Source organism: Heterodontus francisci, chromosome 1, assembly GCF_036365525.1.
Source record: "Heterodontus francisci isolate sHetFra1 chromosome 1, sHetFra1.hap1, whole genome shotgun sequence".
Taxonomy (NCBI): Eukaryota; Metazoa; Chordata; class Chondrichthyes; order Heterodontiformes; family Heterodontidae; genus Heterodontus; species Heterodontus francisci.
This window is the reverse complement of record NC_090371.1, coordinates 59,336,439-59,353,269: the sequence shown is the minus strand read 5'-3', so window position 1 is coordinate 59,353,269 and position 16,831 is coordinate 59,336,439. Positions and strand designations below refer to the sequence as shown.

Below are 16,831 nucleotides of genomic sequence, written 5' to 3'. Positions count from 1 at the left end.
AATAAAGAATGTGATAACAGGACACTTCGAAAAAATGGTAGGATTGGGCAGAGTGAACATAAACTTATGAAAGAGAAATAATGTTTAAAAAACCTGTTGAAGTTTTTTTGAGGATACAACTAGAAGAATAGACAAAGGGAAACCAGTGGATGGGGTATATTTAGATTTTCAGAAAGCTTTTGATAAGGTCCAACACAAGCAGTTAGCAAACAAAATTAGAGCACATGGGACTGGGGGAATATACTGGATTGAGAAGTGGTTAATGGACAGAAAACAATGAGTAGGAATAAATGACTTATTTTCAGGTTGGTAGACTGTGACTAGTGGGGTATTGCAACATCAGTGCTTGGACCCTTGCTATTCACAATCTATATCAATGATTCGGATGTGGGATTATAGGTAATATTTGCAAGTTTGCTGATGACACAAAACTAGGTGGAAGTTGTGAGGATGCAAAGATGCTTCAAGGGGTTTTGCAGAGGCCAAGTGAGTGGGCAACAATTTGGCGGATGGAATACAATGTGGGGAAATGAGAGATTATCCACTCTGGTAGGAAAAACAGAAATACAGAATATTTCTGAAATGGTGAGAGGCTGGGAAGTGTTGAATTTCAAAGGGATTTGGGTGTGCTTGTTCATGAGTCACTGAAATCTAACATGCAGGTACAGCAAGCAATTAAGAAGGCAAATGGTATGTAGGCCTTCATTACAAGAGGATTTGAGTACAGGAGTAAAGATGTCTTACTGCAATTATATAGAGCCTTGGTGAGACCACACCTGGAGTATTGTGTGCTGTTTTGGTCTCCTTACGTAAGGAAAGATATACTTGCCATAGAGGGAGGGCAACAAAGGTTCACCAAACTAATTCTTGGGATAGATGGATTGTCCTATGACGAAAGATTAAATAGACTGGGCCTTTATTCTGTGGAGTTTAGAAGAATGAGAGGTGATCCCATTCAAACATACAAAATTCTTACAGGACTCGACAGGGTAGATGTGGGAAGGTAGTTTCCCCTGGCTGGAGAGTCTAGAACCAGGGGACACAGTCTCCTTTAGGACTGAATTGAGGAGGAATTTCTTAACACAGAGGGTGGTGAATGTTTGGAATTCTCTGCCCCAGCTGGCTGTAGAGGCTCAGTTGTTGAGTAGGTTCAAACCTGAGATCGATAGATTTCTACATATTAAAAACATCAAGGGATATGGGGATAGTGCAGGAAAATGGTGTTGAACTAGAAGATCAGTCATGATTGCATTGAATGGTGGAGTGGGTCCTGCTCCTATTTCTCATGTTCTTAAAATTACAAGCACAATGGGTCAAATAGCCTTCTTCTGTGCTGTATCTATTGCTACTATGTAGCAATGCACAGAAACTTAGTTCCAGATAAACAGGAATATCAATGTAAAGATAGCTTTGGGAGACACCACTGGGTGGCTCCTCATACCTAGAAATACAAAGATGATACAACCCAAAACAAATGTAACAGCATTTTCCCAACTCATGCCCTTCACCCTTTCCAAACCCTTTTTATTCATTCACATATCAAATCTATTCTTGAATACTGTTATTGGTACCAATATGAATCATGATCCCTGGCTATTTACCCTCCCTCCTAGAATGTTCTGCAGCTACTCTCTGACATCTTTAATGCTGGCACCCGGGAGACAACGAAGCATTGTGAAGCCATGTCTGCGGCTGCAGAAATGCCTGCCTGTTCCCCTAACTGTTGAATTTCCTGTCACTGTTGCTTTTCTGATCTTCCTCCTCCCTGCTCTGTACAGCTGAACCACTCATGGTGCTGCGGACTTGGCTTTGATTGTACTGCCCAGAGGAACCATAGCCCTCACCAGTATTCAGGACTGAATACTGGGAAGAAAGCGAGATGCACTCAAGGGATTCCTGCACTACTTGCCTGGTCCTCCGTCTGTTTGCTGGTCACTCATTCACTCCTTACCTGTGCACTCTAAGGCTGCAGGGTGACCACCTCCTGAAACATACTATCCATGTAGCTCTCAGCCTCGCGGATGCACTGTAGCGATGGCTGTTGCTGCTCAAGCTCCAAAACTTAAAACTCGAGCTGCTCCAGCTGACGACACTTCCTGCACATGTGGTTGTCTAGGACACGAGAAATGTCCTGGAGTTACCACATGGCACAGTAGGTGCTATGCCTCTATTTTGTTTCTCCTGTGCCATTCACCTCTCTTTGCTGTGGCTCTGCTGAGCAGAGATGGCAGCATATATTCAGCAAATCCAAAAACACCAACAAAAAAAATCAAGGAGTGGCATACGACAATAGGTAGGTGACTGGCTGGTCAGCAGTATTTTTGTCTTTTTTTTCCTTTCTAAGTTAGGGCATTGGGTGGAATGAAGAAATTTACTTAGTAGTCCAATAAATTCAGTTTAAATCCATGGGACTGTTCCATTGGTGTTCCTCACTCGTGAATGGTGGAGGACAACTAAACAGAGGAGGAGGTGGATCCACAAACATCCCTATCCCTTCAATGATGGCAGAGTCTAGCTTGAGTGCAAAGGACAAAGCTAAAGCCTTTGCAAACAGCTTCAGCCAGAAGTGCCAAGTGGATGATCCATCTTGGCCTACTCCTGAGATTGCCACCCTCACAGAGCCAGTCTTCAACCAACTCAGTCCAGTCCACACGATATCAAGAAACGGCCGACCACATTGGACACAGCAAAAACTATGGGCCCCGACAATGTCCCAGCCGCAGTGCTGCTCCAAGTCTAGCTGTGACTCTAGCTAAGCTGCTAGATATAGAACACTGGGATCTACCAAAGTGGAAAATAGCCCAGAAATGGCCTGTCTACAAAAAGGACAAATCTAATCCGGCCAATTACTGGCCCATCAGCAAAGATGGAAGATGTTGTTGAGAGTGCTATCAAGTGGCACTTACTCACCTGTAACCTGCCAAATAGATGCTCAGTTTGAGTTCCACCTGGACTATTCAGTTCCAAACTTTATTATAGTCTTAGCCCCAAAATGAACAAACCAGCGGAATTCCAGAGGTGAGGTCAGACTGACTGCCCTTGGTATCAAGGATGCATTTGATAGAATATGAAACTAAGGAGCTCCTGTAAAATTGAATTCAATGGGGATTGGAGGAAAACTCTCCACTGTTAGGAGACATACCTAGCACAAAGGAAGACGACTGTGCTTGTTGGAGGCCAATCACAGCTTCAGAACATTTCTGCAGGAGCTCCTTAGGGTAGTGGCCGCAGCCCAAACATCTTCAGTTGCCTCATCAATGACCTTCCCTCCAACATAAGGTCAGAAGTGGGGATGTTCGCTGATGATTGCAGAGTGTTCAATTTCACTTGCAACTGCTCAGATAATGAAACAATCTGTGTCCACATGCAGCAAGACCTGGACAATATTCAAGCTTGGGCTGATAAATGGCAAGTAACATTCATGCCACACAAGTGTCAGGCAATGACCCTATCCAACAACAGAGAGTCTAACGACCTCTCCTCGACATTCAATGGCATTACCTTAGTCAAATACCATTATCAACATCCTGGGGGTCACCACTGACCAGAACCTTGAACAAGTTTCAACAGTTTTACATTCAGTGCAGATCCTGAGCACGATGACTCATTTAGCAAGAAACTTTAGAGACATAAGAATGATCTGCTGAAAAAAAAGGAAAAATCCATTCAGGTGCAAAAAGATTTGCTTCTGACAATGAGGTACAATAAAGGAGCCTCCCTCTATATATTGTCCAAGATGTGTGTCACGAAAATGTACTATGTCGAATGATAATTTTTTTAATTCACTGGCTGGAAAGCTGAATATTAAACTGTTGGAGACAAACCACTCAAACCTTGCAAGCTTCAAACTCTGCCTGCTGACCGTGAGCACCAAGGCATATTCCCTGCTGAAACTGTAGTGTTCAGTGGTTTAATTGCTCTGTGTTTGATTGTGTTAGTCTGTTCACCGATCGATGTTCACTGTGCTTAATTACTTAAGCCTGAAGGTGGAGCTAGGGGAGTTTTGAGAAGGTTCCGGAAAGAATAGACAAAGATTCCTTGAAGGAAATCAGTTGCATTGCTGCCTCCCGGAGAACCACTGAATCAACTGTCCATATCTTCAAACTGGAAGCCTCAGGACCACCAAACTAAAGTCATGGACCACCAAATTCAGCCTGAAGCTAGCCGAGACCCAAACCTCCACAGACTGTATACCCCTTTTATTTCTCTGGACTCTAATTCGAGCAACCTTTGCTTCCCCACTCTGTAAGCTATTTGTGTGTGTGTGAGAAAGTTGGAGTGTATTTTCTTATTTTACTGAGATCAGTTTAAGTACAATAAAACTAACCTCTTTCTTTGTTAAACTTGAGAAAACCTGTCCGATTGGCTATTTTTATGATCACAGTTAAATACTCAATGAATTGGCAAGTATATACACTTAAAAAAGAAATAAACCTGTTGTGGTCAAACAAGGAGAGGGAAAAGAGGGGAATCCATTGACCACTCCTCACCTGATCGTAACAATGTGTCTCAACTGTGAGCTCATGACACTGACACTGTGCACCAACAGGGAGACAATCTGACAGAAAATTACGCCGCTTGCAATAGGGAGTAAAAAAAAGCCTTTCAAAATACAGTTTCACATACAAATGTTTTAGAGCAAGACCATTGTTGCTTCTTACTCTTGAGTAATCTTTTAACCATCACTTTGATAATAGCGAAGCTATGTATTCTTTTTCATGTATCAAGCCTTTTTTCATTTTGTTTATTTCATTGCTTTCCCAAAATCATCACCAACATCATTGATTAAAAAAATGCTGGCATGATTTATTAGTTCTGTTTAACTGCACGGTGCAGAAAAGTAAATGGTTTGTTACCACCACCTATATTTGCATATACTTATGTATGTGCACCCCTCCACTGTCTCTAATTTGTCATACTGCTTGTCCAGGATCCAGTACTGGATGAGCCGAAATTTTCTCCAACAAAATGCTGGGAAGACAAAAGCCATCGTCTTAGGTCCCCAGTTGTCAATTTCATTCCTCTCCCTGGCAGCTGTCTGAGGCTGAACTGGACTACTCACAACCTTGGTGTCGTACGTGACTCCAAGATGAGCTTCCAACCACATGTCCTCTCCATCGCCAAGGCTGTCAACATCCGCCTCTGTAACGTTGCCCGACTCTGTCCCTGCCTCTGTTATCTGCTGCTGAAACCTTCAAACATGTCTTCCTTACTTCCAGACCTGACTATTTTAATGTCCTTCTGACCAACAGTGCATTTTTCATTCTCATCAACTTGAGTCATAGAGTCATTTATGGCACAAAAGGGGACCATTCAGCCCATCATGTCCATGCCGGCTCTCCACAGAACTATGCTCTCAGTCCCACTCCACAGCTCTATCCCCGTAGTCCTGCAAGTGGACTTCATTCAAAACTCTGCTGCTCGTATCTCAACTCACACCAAATCTTCTTCACCTCAATTTTAAAATTCTCAAATTTGTGTTCAAATTTCTCCATGGCCTCACCCTCCCCATCTTCTCAGTAACCTCCTTCAGTCCTTCTGAGATCTCTGCGCTTTGCCTACAGCTGATGAGGCTCTATGCTCTGGAATTCCCTCCCTAAATCCCTCTGCCTGTCTGCCTTTTTCTCTTTGACTACAACAGGACATAGGCTATCAAAAGCAACAGCACATAGCTAGCAGAATGGGCAGATAAGTGGCAGATTTAATTTAATGCAGAGAAGTGTGAGATGATGCATTTTGGTAGAAGGGATAAGGAGAGGCATAATAGACTTAATGGCACAGATTTAGAGTGTACAGAGACAGAGGAACCTGGGGGGGGGGGGGGGGCGTTCATTTGCATAGACCTTGGTCTCCATAAATAGAGATATTGAGTACAAAAGCAGGGAAGTTACACTGAATCTTTATAATCCTCTGGTTAGGCCACAACTCGGAGTATCATGTCCAGTTCTGGTCACCATACTTAAGGAAGGACATGAGGATCCTTGAGAGGGTGCAGAGGAGATTTACCAGAATGATTCCAGGGATGAGGGATTTTAGTTACAAAGTTAGGCTGGAGAAGCTGGGGTTGTTCTCCTCGACTAAAACACTACAGACCAAGAACCGGAAAATGGGATTAGGCTGGAGAAGCACTTGACGGCAGGCGTGGACACGATGGGCTGAATGGCCCCCTTCGGTGCTACAAATTTATATGATTCAGTGACCTTGTACTCACTGCCTAAGAACATGGTGAAAGCGGAGATCATGAATGATTTCAAAAGGAAATTGGATAGGCACGAGGGAAATAAACATGCAGGGCTACAGGGATTGAGCAGGGGAATGGGACTGATTGGATTGATCTACAGAAATCTGGCATGGACTCAATGGGCTGAATGGCCTCCTTCTGTGCCGAAATGGCTCTAACTTCTTCTTTAAGAGGCAACTTGAAAACCCATCTCTTCTGGAAATCTTTTGGTCTTCTGTCCCAATTTCTCATTATCTGGTTCACTGCCAAATCTTGTTTAATAATGCTCCTGTGAAACAACCTGGGATATTTCACTGCGTTAAAGGTGCCATATTAATGGAAATTGTTGTTGCTGTAAGGCAATTTGCATAGATGAACAACTCAAAAATCCCTCTCCCTAAAATTCATAATCCCTATTTCAGACAAGGGTAATCATTAAAATAGTGCTGTGCTTACTCATTAATTTGAATTTGGCAGAGGAATTTGCTGGAACTGCAACAGGATTAGTTTGGCAGCTGAAGTATTTGTAATGATCTCACCATGACTGACTTGTTTATAACTTGCACTGAGAACATGCTGCAACACATTGACTTGTAAAAACAAAAACTACCAGGTATAAGAGTTTTCTTTTACAATCATTTTGATTTCATTATGCAAGTTATGAGAGTACTTTACCCTCTGCAACCAGCCTCCATGTTCAATCTTAGGACATTCTGAAGTGGTGTCAACTGTTTGAATAATTGTGTTACGCCATTTTCTGTCATGGATCTAATCACCACTGGAGACTTAGATGGAATCTGATCAAGGAATTTATGATTATTAAAGACAAGGTCAACATGAAAGTTGATAGTGTGGTTAAGGTGATGGGGATGGTTAAAACTGGTGGGGCCAGGAGGTCATCCATGGACCATAAAATAAACTTTTGACATCTGGAAGTTAAAAAGGGTAGGACTTGTCCATTATTCAGCTCCTGCTCACTGTGCAGGTTCAGTACTTCACTTGTAAACTGCACTAATGATGCCATGGCATGATACTTAACTTGCACCCAGAGCAAAGCTGGTGGGTGCTGAACTGCCGATAAAAAAACAGATATTAATTGCTGACGATTTTTGTTGGTGAAATCTGCCTAGGTTTTACACCTCACCACCACCACCTCTCCCAATTTCTCCAATGTCTCAAAATTATCAGAATGCTTGTCAACATCCAGTACTGGACGAGCAAAAATTTTCTCCAACTAAATATTGGGAAGACATTGTTTTTGGTCCATCACAACCTCTGCTCCCTAGCTACCAACACTCTCGCTCTGGCAACTTTATGAGTCTGAACTTCACTGTTTGCAAGTCATATCTGACACTGAAATGAGCTTCCACGCCATCACTAAGACTGCCTATTACCACCTCCATAACATCACCTTACTCTGCCCTGCCTCAGCTCATCTGCTGCTGAAATCCTCATTCATGTTTCTGTTACCTCTATGCTTGACACTTTCAATGCATTCCTGGCTGGCTTCCATGTTCTTCCCTTCATAAACTTCACCGCATCCTAAAATCTTCTGTCCGTGTCTTAACTTGCACCATATCTGGTCACCTGTCGCCTCTGTGCTCACCGACCTACACTGGCCTCCGGTTAAGCAATGCTTTGATTTTAAAATTCTCTTCCTTGTTTTCAAAGCCCTCCATGGTCTCACCTCTCCCCATCTCTGCAATCTCCTCCAGCGGCACAGTGGCGCAGTGGTTAGCACCGCAGCCTCACAGCTCCAGCGACCCTGGTTCAGTTCTGGGTACTGCCTGTGTGGAGTTTGCAAGTTCTCCCTGTGTCTGCGTGGGTTTCCTCCGGGTGCTCCGGTTTCCTCCCACATGCCAAAGACTTGCTGGTTGATAGGTTAATTGGCCATTATAAATTGCCCCTAGTATAGGTAGGTGGTAGGGAAATATAGGGACAGGTGGGGATGTGGTAGGAATATGGGATTAGTGTAGGATTAGTATAAATGGGTGGTTGATGGTCGGCACAGACTCGGTGGGCCGAAGGGCCTGTTTCAGTGCTGTATCTCTAAACTAAACTAAAGCTTCTATCTGTGCTCCTTTATTCCAGCCTCTTGAGCATCCCCAATTTTAATCACTCCCCAACTGTGGCTATATCTTCAACCATAGCCCTTGGCTATGGAATTCTCTTCCTAAGAACTTCCATTCCTCTATCTCTCACCCCTCCTTTAAGACACTCCTTAAAACCTAGATCTTGGACCAAGCGTTTGGTTATCTATCCTGATACCTCCTTACATGGCCTGGTGTCAAATATTGTTTTTAAAAGTTCCCGTCAATGCTTTGGGATGTTTCACTACATTGAAGATCCTATATGAAGACAAGCTGATGCTGTCACATCTGTTATTATTCATCTACTTTGAAATGTCAAACACTGGAATAAATTTTTCATCTTATATGTATGTATGCCAATTGACAGCTGTGGCATTTTTGAGCAGCAATGGGCCACTTGTTTTATTCAAGACAAGAAGCATTTCAATTGGAGCAAATCTCAAAACATATTTAATAAGTTTTACTTCAGTAAAAAGAAAAGAAACACAAGTCCGGTTCCATCATTACATTATTTCAAACCAACTGGTTAGCACAAGTAATGCAAGAAACTGGATGAGAATTCAACCAACATGATGCATTGGAAGTCCAGATTTCAATGTCCGAATCTGATCCATGCTATAGTGGGAACATGCAAGCATTAACATTCACTTATATGCAGGAATGTTTCCAAAATGAAATAGTGGCACCCAATTACCCAGATTCACAACAACACGATGGTGGAAGTGTAATCTATCCCAGACCTCCACCATGAAGCAGGAGAACCAAAAGAAGGAAAAAAAGGGAGGGAAGGAAACACATATTCAAGATACCTAGCGTAAGGAAGGATTATTAAATCCTTGCTGCATATTTCCAGCATTTAGTTTTTTTTTGCAGTTTCTAAATTTAGAATACTTTCTGTCTTAAAATCAATACTGAATGAGGTAAAAACTGCTACATAAACATCCCTCCTTCATTTTGGACCAAGTAAAATGTTACATTCACAAAGGAGTCTGTAAATCAAAGAGACAGACTACCAGCAATGCATATGACAGTTGAAAACAGAAACCAATATTGGAAAAAAATTAGGACCATGTAGCAAGAGCTCCAGATTGATAAGAGCTTTCCAAAACAGGGTTAGAACTTGCCCTGCACTCGCCACAGTTGAAAATAGATGACTAGAAATATAACAATGGACCTATTAGTATAAAGTGTTTACCTTGTGCTAATTGGTGTTGCCTCATTTGTTAACTGTCTTTTATACTTTAAAACTCAAACACAAGTGCGATAATAAAAGTTTAATTAACAACTAATTTGGTTGCTCAAATTCTAATTTTAGTTGGTGCAAATTGGCATAGCAGGATGACTTGAGAACAGTACGGCAATAAAACCAAATATGTTCGTACTTACAAGGCAAATCAACCAATGGAAATGTTATTATTTGAGGTCTTAAATTACAATATTACATCTGATTTTCAAGAATTTACCACAATTGAAACTTTGCGCCACAGTGAAATTCTTCAAAGACAGAGTTTTCTCCATGTCTCAAGCGCCCATCTATCGACTACTTACCTTTGATCGCTCCACCCTTAAACATTACTCATTACACTTATTTGTTTTGAATATCTCATCAAACCCTTCTGTGTCACAAATTCATTTAACTCTTTTATGGCTACTCAAGCGGTGAATGGTCCTCTGAACTTTTGTCGCTTGTTTCCACTAGCCTACTTGTGCATAATACTCCACACTTTTCCACCTCCTTGCATCCTGTATTGAACCTGAGATTCATCACACTGTGTCCTACTCCATGAAATCTAACCTCCTTAATTGCCTCCGTTTTCATTTCTTAGCTCGAGCTAAGAAACAAAAAAGGTGCAAATACATGTCTCGGTGTAGCCTAAAGGCCACCAACTAGTGGAAATGATGAAGAGGGACAAATTTGCAAGGAAATTACAGAGAGATGCAAGAATTATAGAGTAGTTACAATGGGGACTTTAATTATCCAAATATAGACTGGGATAGTAGTAGTGTCAAGGGCAGAGAGGGGTAAGAGTTCCTAGAGTGTGTTCAGGAACATTTTCTACAGCAGTACAACGAGAGGGGAGGCACTGCTAAATCTGGTTCTTGGGAATGAGGTGGGCCAAGTGGATCAAATATCAGTAGGAGAACATTTGGGGAAAGGGATTATTGTATCATAAGGTTTAGGCTGGTTATGAAAAAGGACAAAGAACAATCTAGACTAAGAATAATTAACTGGGGGAAAGCCAACTTCAATGGGGTAAGAACGGATCTGGGCCAGATAAATTGGAATCAAATGTTGGCAGGAAAAACAGTCGCTGAACAATGGGCTACCTTCAAACAGACGACAGTTCAGGCACAGCCAAGGTATATTCCCTCAAAGGGGAAAGGTACAGCAACCAAACCCAGAACTCCCTGGATGACTAGAGAGATAGAGGTGAACATGAAGAAGAAAAAGTGTGCTTATGACAGATGTCAGGTAGATAATACAATGGAGAACTAGGCTGAATATAAAAGGAACAGAGGCGAAGTGAAAAAGCATATCAGAAAAGCAGAGAGAGAGAGTGTACAAAAAGAGACTGGCAGCCAACATTAAAAGGAATCCCAAAGTCTTCCAGAGACATATAAATAGTAAAAGAGTGGTAAAAGGTGGCGTAGGGCCGATTAGAGACCGAAAGCGGGATTTACACATGGAGGTAGGGGGCACAGCTTAGGTACGAAATGGATTCTTTGCATCTGTCTTTACCAAGGAATAAAATGCTACCCAGGCCTCAGTGAAAGAGGAGGCAATTGATATACTAGAAGGATTTATAATTGATAAGGAGGAGGTATTAGATCGGCTGTCTATACTTAAAAGTTGATAACTTTAACCAGGCCGGATGAGATGCATCCAAGGGTGCTGAAGGAAGTGACAGTGGAAATTGTGGAGGCACTGGCCATAATTTTCCAGTCTTCCTTAGACTCAGGGATGGTGCCAGAGGACGGAAGAATTTCAAATGTTATATCCTTGTTCAAAAAAGGGTGTAAATATAAGCCCAGCAGCTACAGTCCAGTCAGTTTAGCTTTGGTGGCAGGGAATCTTCTCGAAACAATAATTTGAGACCAAATTAATAGTCACATGGACAGATGCGGGTTAGTTAAGGAAAGCCAGCAAGGATTCGTTAAGTGAAAATCATGTTTAACTAACTTGCTTGAGCTTTTTGAAGAGGTAACAGAGAGGGTTTATGAGGGCAATGCTGTTGATGTGTACATAGACTTCCAAAAAGGCATTTCATAGAGCGCCGCACAATAGACTTGTGAGCAAAGCTATAGCTCATGGAATAAAAGGGACAGTAGCAACAGGGACGTAAAATTGGCTGTGTTGCAAGAAACAGCAGTAGTGTTTAATGAATGCTTTTTGGGCTGGAGGAAGGGTTATAGTGCCCAAGAGTCAGTGCTGGGACCCTTGCTCTTCCTGATATAAGTTAATGACCTAAACAAGGCACAATTTCAAAATTTGCAGATGATACAAAACTTGGAGCTATTGTCAACAGTGGGGTAGATAGTGTAAAACTTCAAAAAGACAGACAACTTGGTGAAATGGGCGGACAAGTGGCAGACGATGTTCAATGTGGAGAAATGTGAAGTGATTCATTTTGGTAGGAAGAACATGGAGAGACAATATAACAAAGGGTACAATTTTAAAGGGGATGCAGGAGCAGAGAGACCTTGGGTGTAAGAAATGTGGATTCTGTCATTTTTACTGGCTTTATTTTTTTGTATTCTGAATTTTATGTACCTTCATATATATAATTTTTGTATAGGCTTCTGGTAAATGAAGAGTTAACTGTAGCTGTGTATCTTACTGGAATAAATGCTGCCTAAACCATCAGAGTCAAGCAGACTTACCTTGTGATTACTTTGCTAATCACAAGGAAAAGAACAGATATCGAAAAGTATGCAACAAGTTGTGATCAAATGTAACAGAAAAGTAGGATGAGTCTTGCTGGAAATGTATGATCTAATGGACCTCAAGGTTATAATGCACTGCTTGTACACATTGTTTGGCACATATGATCATGATTAACGTACAAACGGGAGCACTGACAATGAAATGGCAGGACCAATCGAAACAGTGATATGAACCAACCAGTGAACAGGAGGAGCCACTGGCTACAAAGAATAAAAGGACAGATCTGGACAGGCTCGGTGCACAGATTTAAAGACAAAGGGAGAGACAAGAGAAGAGGAGTCACGAGTCGTCTGTGCCACTAGAGCCTTTGGAGAATAAAGGCCATCTAGGCTAGGATATCAACTGCCTTAGATTTGTTAAGTATTGCTTTTAGCCTTAAGAAATCATCCTGATACCACTACTTCAGGTGTCTCCTTGTCCAAATTCTTATTGTCAGGTCCAAGAACAAATTCTAAGGATGCTCTAAATCTTAGGTGTGGTATACGTGCATAAGTCAATGAAGGTAGCAGGACAGGTTGAGAGTGCGGTTAACTAAGCATACAGAATCCAGTGCGTTATTAATAGGGGCATCGAGTACAAGAGCAAAGAGGTTATGTTGAATTTATACAAGACACTAGTTTGGCCTCAGCAGCAGTATTGTGTCCAGTTCTGGGTGCCGCACTTCAGGAAGCATGTGAAGGCACTGGAGAGAGCGCAGAAAAGATTCACAAGATGAGAAACTTCAGTTATGAAGATAGATTGCAGAAGTTGGGACTGTTTTCCTTGGAGAAGAGAAGGCTAAGAGGAGATTTGATAGAAGTATTCAAAATCATGAGGGATCTAGACAGAGCTGATAGGGAAAAACTGTTCCCACTTGTGAAAGGGTCAAGAACAAGAGGGCACAGATTTAAAGTGACTGGCAAAAGTGACATGAGGAAAATCTTTTTCACACAGTGAGTGGTTAGGATCTGGAATACACTGTCTGAGAGTGTGGTGGAGGCAGATTCAACTGAACCTTTCAGAAGGGAATTAGACTCTTATCTGTAAAGGAAGAAAGTGCAGGCTAAGGGGGAGAAGGCAGGGGAATGGCATGAGGTGAACTGCTCATTAAGAGAGCCAGTAAAGACACGATGGGCCAAATGGCCTCCTTCTGCACTGTAATGATTCTGTGATTCTACAATCTGGAAATCTTCAAACTCAAGCTTCATATCTCTCAATTTCTATTGGTCAACTTACCTCATCTTATCCTATACTCTTTTTAATGTGCTATGGGTCTTGGTTCTTCATTTGGGTTTCTCAATAAAGTAATACGTTAATACGATCAAAAGGCAGTACACATCTCAGAATTTGTTATGTGGTTAAATAGTGTAGTTAAGCAACCATTGCTAGCATCTTTGTGCGTTCAGCCCGAAGGAAACGACATGCTAATTTCTTTTTTTTTGGAAAATCTTTTTTTTTCCAATCAGCAACTCACCGGTAAATGGTTAAGAGGTACATCAACTTGACCCAGGAAATCATCTCGTGTCTGTGGAAACAAAACCATAGCATCTTCGTAAGAGTTATTATGGAACTCCAAAATATTAACAAAAACTGCAACCTTAACCCAAGAGAATTATCAAATGAATCATTTTATCTAAAATGCAAAAATGGAAATGATTTAGGGAAAGACAACAGAGGAATTGGAGGTGACATGACCTTATATTTATGTCACTTCAAACATAGCCTCCCACACAGTGGCTTTATAGGCCAGTAAAGATGCACTGCAGTAGATCCATCTGCAGTTGCTATTAATGTGCTGGGTGGAAGTTTGTTTTCCAGTTCTGCTTCCAATCGTGGCATCTACAAAGCTGCAATTCACTGCCAAATCTGACAGTAAGTTCTGAGAGAGAAGATTAACAAATTTTTATTCCCACTTTCGAGAGGTGAGGTGAGGTACTTACCATAGTTGCATGGTCCTTCAAATGTTCTGTGATTCAAAACCTCACATTTCCAAAGCTATATTTAACATCTGAACTTGAACAACACTATTTTTCAACTGATCAAGCTTGTTCTAATCGTATTGCTTTGCTTGAAACACAATTGAAGCTGTACTAAGATTTGGGAATCAAATTTATATTTAGCAACAATGTCGAGATTAAACAACATTTAATTACAAATGTAACCCTGGTGGTTCAGCCTATGCACTTCATTGCATTGCACTATGGAGGGCTCGGTACACATTGTGGATCTCAGACAGATTAGCTGCAACAAAACCATGCCCTAAAACATGGAGGGAATTTTCAGTTACAAGTCAAGATGCTCAAGAACATGGAACATGATTTTCAACAAAAGCTGAAGGAGGCAGGAAAAGGTGCACTGTGGTCTTTAAAGTTGGGAATCAAGTGCTTACGGCGGCAAAAGCATGTCTGAATCTACAACAGACTAATGATGTGTAGATTCTGGATGGAGGGGGCTTGCTCGGCCTTTCCAACCTCCAGACTTTATGTTCATCAGTAGGAAGAGTATATGCAGATTAGACAATACGTTCTGATGAAAGGTCACAGACCTGAAACGTTAACTGTGCTTCTCACTCCACAGATGCTGTCACACCTGCTGAGTATTACCAGCACTGAGTTTTTTATTTTAGACAATACGTCTTCAAGTACAGATAATATAAACCAAGAGATTAAAGTTCTAGTTATTTAGGAATATGATTTGAACCCTTAAAGTATTATATCCATGGTACACTCAAATATACGAGCAATTTCATGCAAAATATCTAAGTGCAGTAAGGAGAGTGGTTCTTTCAGGATGGTATCATCCTACAGTGCATCTGACAGGCCTCCAAAAATTCAATAATGTTATGTAAATCTTCGTCATGTAGAGTTTTATTTCATAGTTTCTCTGCAGAGACCAGTCTATTCTCAACCGACAGTAAAATTCTACTTCTGAAAATTAACCAGAATGGGACTTTCAGCTGCTTCAAATGGCATGTCATGGAGAGGCAAAGGCCACGTAGTTCTTCACAAGGGAAAAGTGATGAAAACTATGGATGGTAGGTCATCTCAGGTCATTTTTGCACATCTCTTAAACCAGATTAAGAAGAGCACTGTGAAAAGACCCAACTAATTGGTATGCTGCAGTAATAGTCACTGACAACTAAATAGAGGCTAAAAAAGAGAAAAATAATTAATAGAAGAGAAGGATTCAGAAACGATAAGTGGAATTTCCCTTGAAGTGCACTGAGGCTGCAATCCAGTGCCAATTAGCAGTACTCTACTGCTCTAATTCCCTCACATCAATCTCATACAGCCTAATATACTTTCAAGCGTAAATGTGCTTTTCCTCAATATGAATCTCTTCAATCTCTCATAGATCTTTAAGTGTCCAAAAAACCTTTCTGCACAACATTAATAAATATTTAACCACAGCTAAATGACGATGGATGCAAGTTATACAGGACATAGATTATTTGTAGCCCACTCTGTCAAAACATAATTTAATCATTTAACACTTGCATCTACTACTGAATCGAACTTATTGTATTCTTGTATTCCAATAACATCAGCTGTTTGAGTAATTCTATCAGAAAATCTAGGTTCACCCTTGAGGGAGAGATAGAAATTTAAAAGCACTTTCCTTTTTGCCAGAATATACATTCACCAAGCGTTACAACCGCCTCCTCAAGTCAAAGCCCCCAACCAAAATATACGATTCTGATTGTGGTAGGAGAAACGCACTGTTGATTCAGTCCTCCACAGATCACCTAAAATATCATTTTTAAACTTTCCAAATTAAAGAAAGACCCAGCCAATTTGTACCATCTATTAACCCCCGAATGAGGTTAACCAAACCAGGTGTCTTTAGATCAACAAATTAACTGTTTAATTAGAAAAACTAAATTCTTAAACACTACTAAGCTAGAAAGAACATTGAAAATAGAAAAATTAGTGTCCTTGCATATTTACGCTCCTGCCAAAGTGAAATCTTCCAATGTGGAACAGTCTAAGGTTGCTTGAAGTCCTCAAAGCCGTCCGATGGGGGGAAAAAAGGTTCAACAGTAGAACAGTCTGTAGTCTAATTCAGCAGTTGAATTGATGCTCTTCTTTTCCAGCGATGAAGTTCAGCAATTACTGTTCAGCAGTTAAAGGAATTTGGTTATTTTCTTTTAAGAAATTAATCTGGCTTGACATCAGAATTCTGAGAGGATAATAAATAGGGTTTAAATAAACCGAGAGATAGAGCTCTCATTTCCTTCAATATATGCTGGCCCAGCTGTCTGTGTCTCAAAAGCCAGTTTTTCAGCTAGTTTCAAAGGTCAATCGGCAACAATGTATCCCGTGTCCTTGGTCCTGAATGGCTGTGCCCTCAGGACAAAAAGAATGCATCCTTTGACTCAGTCCCTAGAGCTTGCTGCCTTAAAGCAATACTGATCCTGTTACAGCCTTAAAGGCACACTGCATACTTTCCAGGAAAAAAAACTACAGGATCATAACACAAGTACTAATTATCTTAAATTCTTAAATTTCAATACTGGAATTAGTTTAAAAGCGGCCATCTTGACTTTCAAGAGTTGTCCACCAAATAGCCAACAAATCCAAGGTCCAGGATAATTCA

The 16,831-nt window shown here is 41.1% G+C and overlaps 1 protein-coding gene across 5 annotated transcripts in view; it reads right to left on the bottom strand.

Moving 5' to 3' along the window:
- The window catches only part of nedd4l (NEDD4 like E3 ubiquitin protein ligase), a 640,458-nt gene that overhangs the window by 164,788 nt on the left and 458,839 nt on the right, over nucleotides 1-16,831 (bottom strand). For all 5 annotated transcript variants that reach the window (XM_068031021.1, XM_068031043.1, XM_068031026.1 and 2 more), the window contains exon 6: nucleotides 13,710-13,760. In XM_068031021.1, coding sequence (XP_067887122.1) covers nucleotides 13,710-13,760 — 51 coding nt within the window. The remainder of the gene's footprint in view (nucleotides 1-13,709; nucleotides 13,761-16,831) is intronic.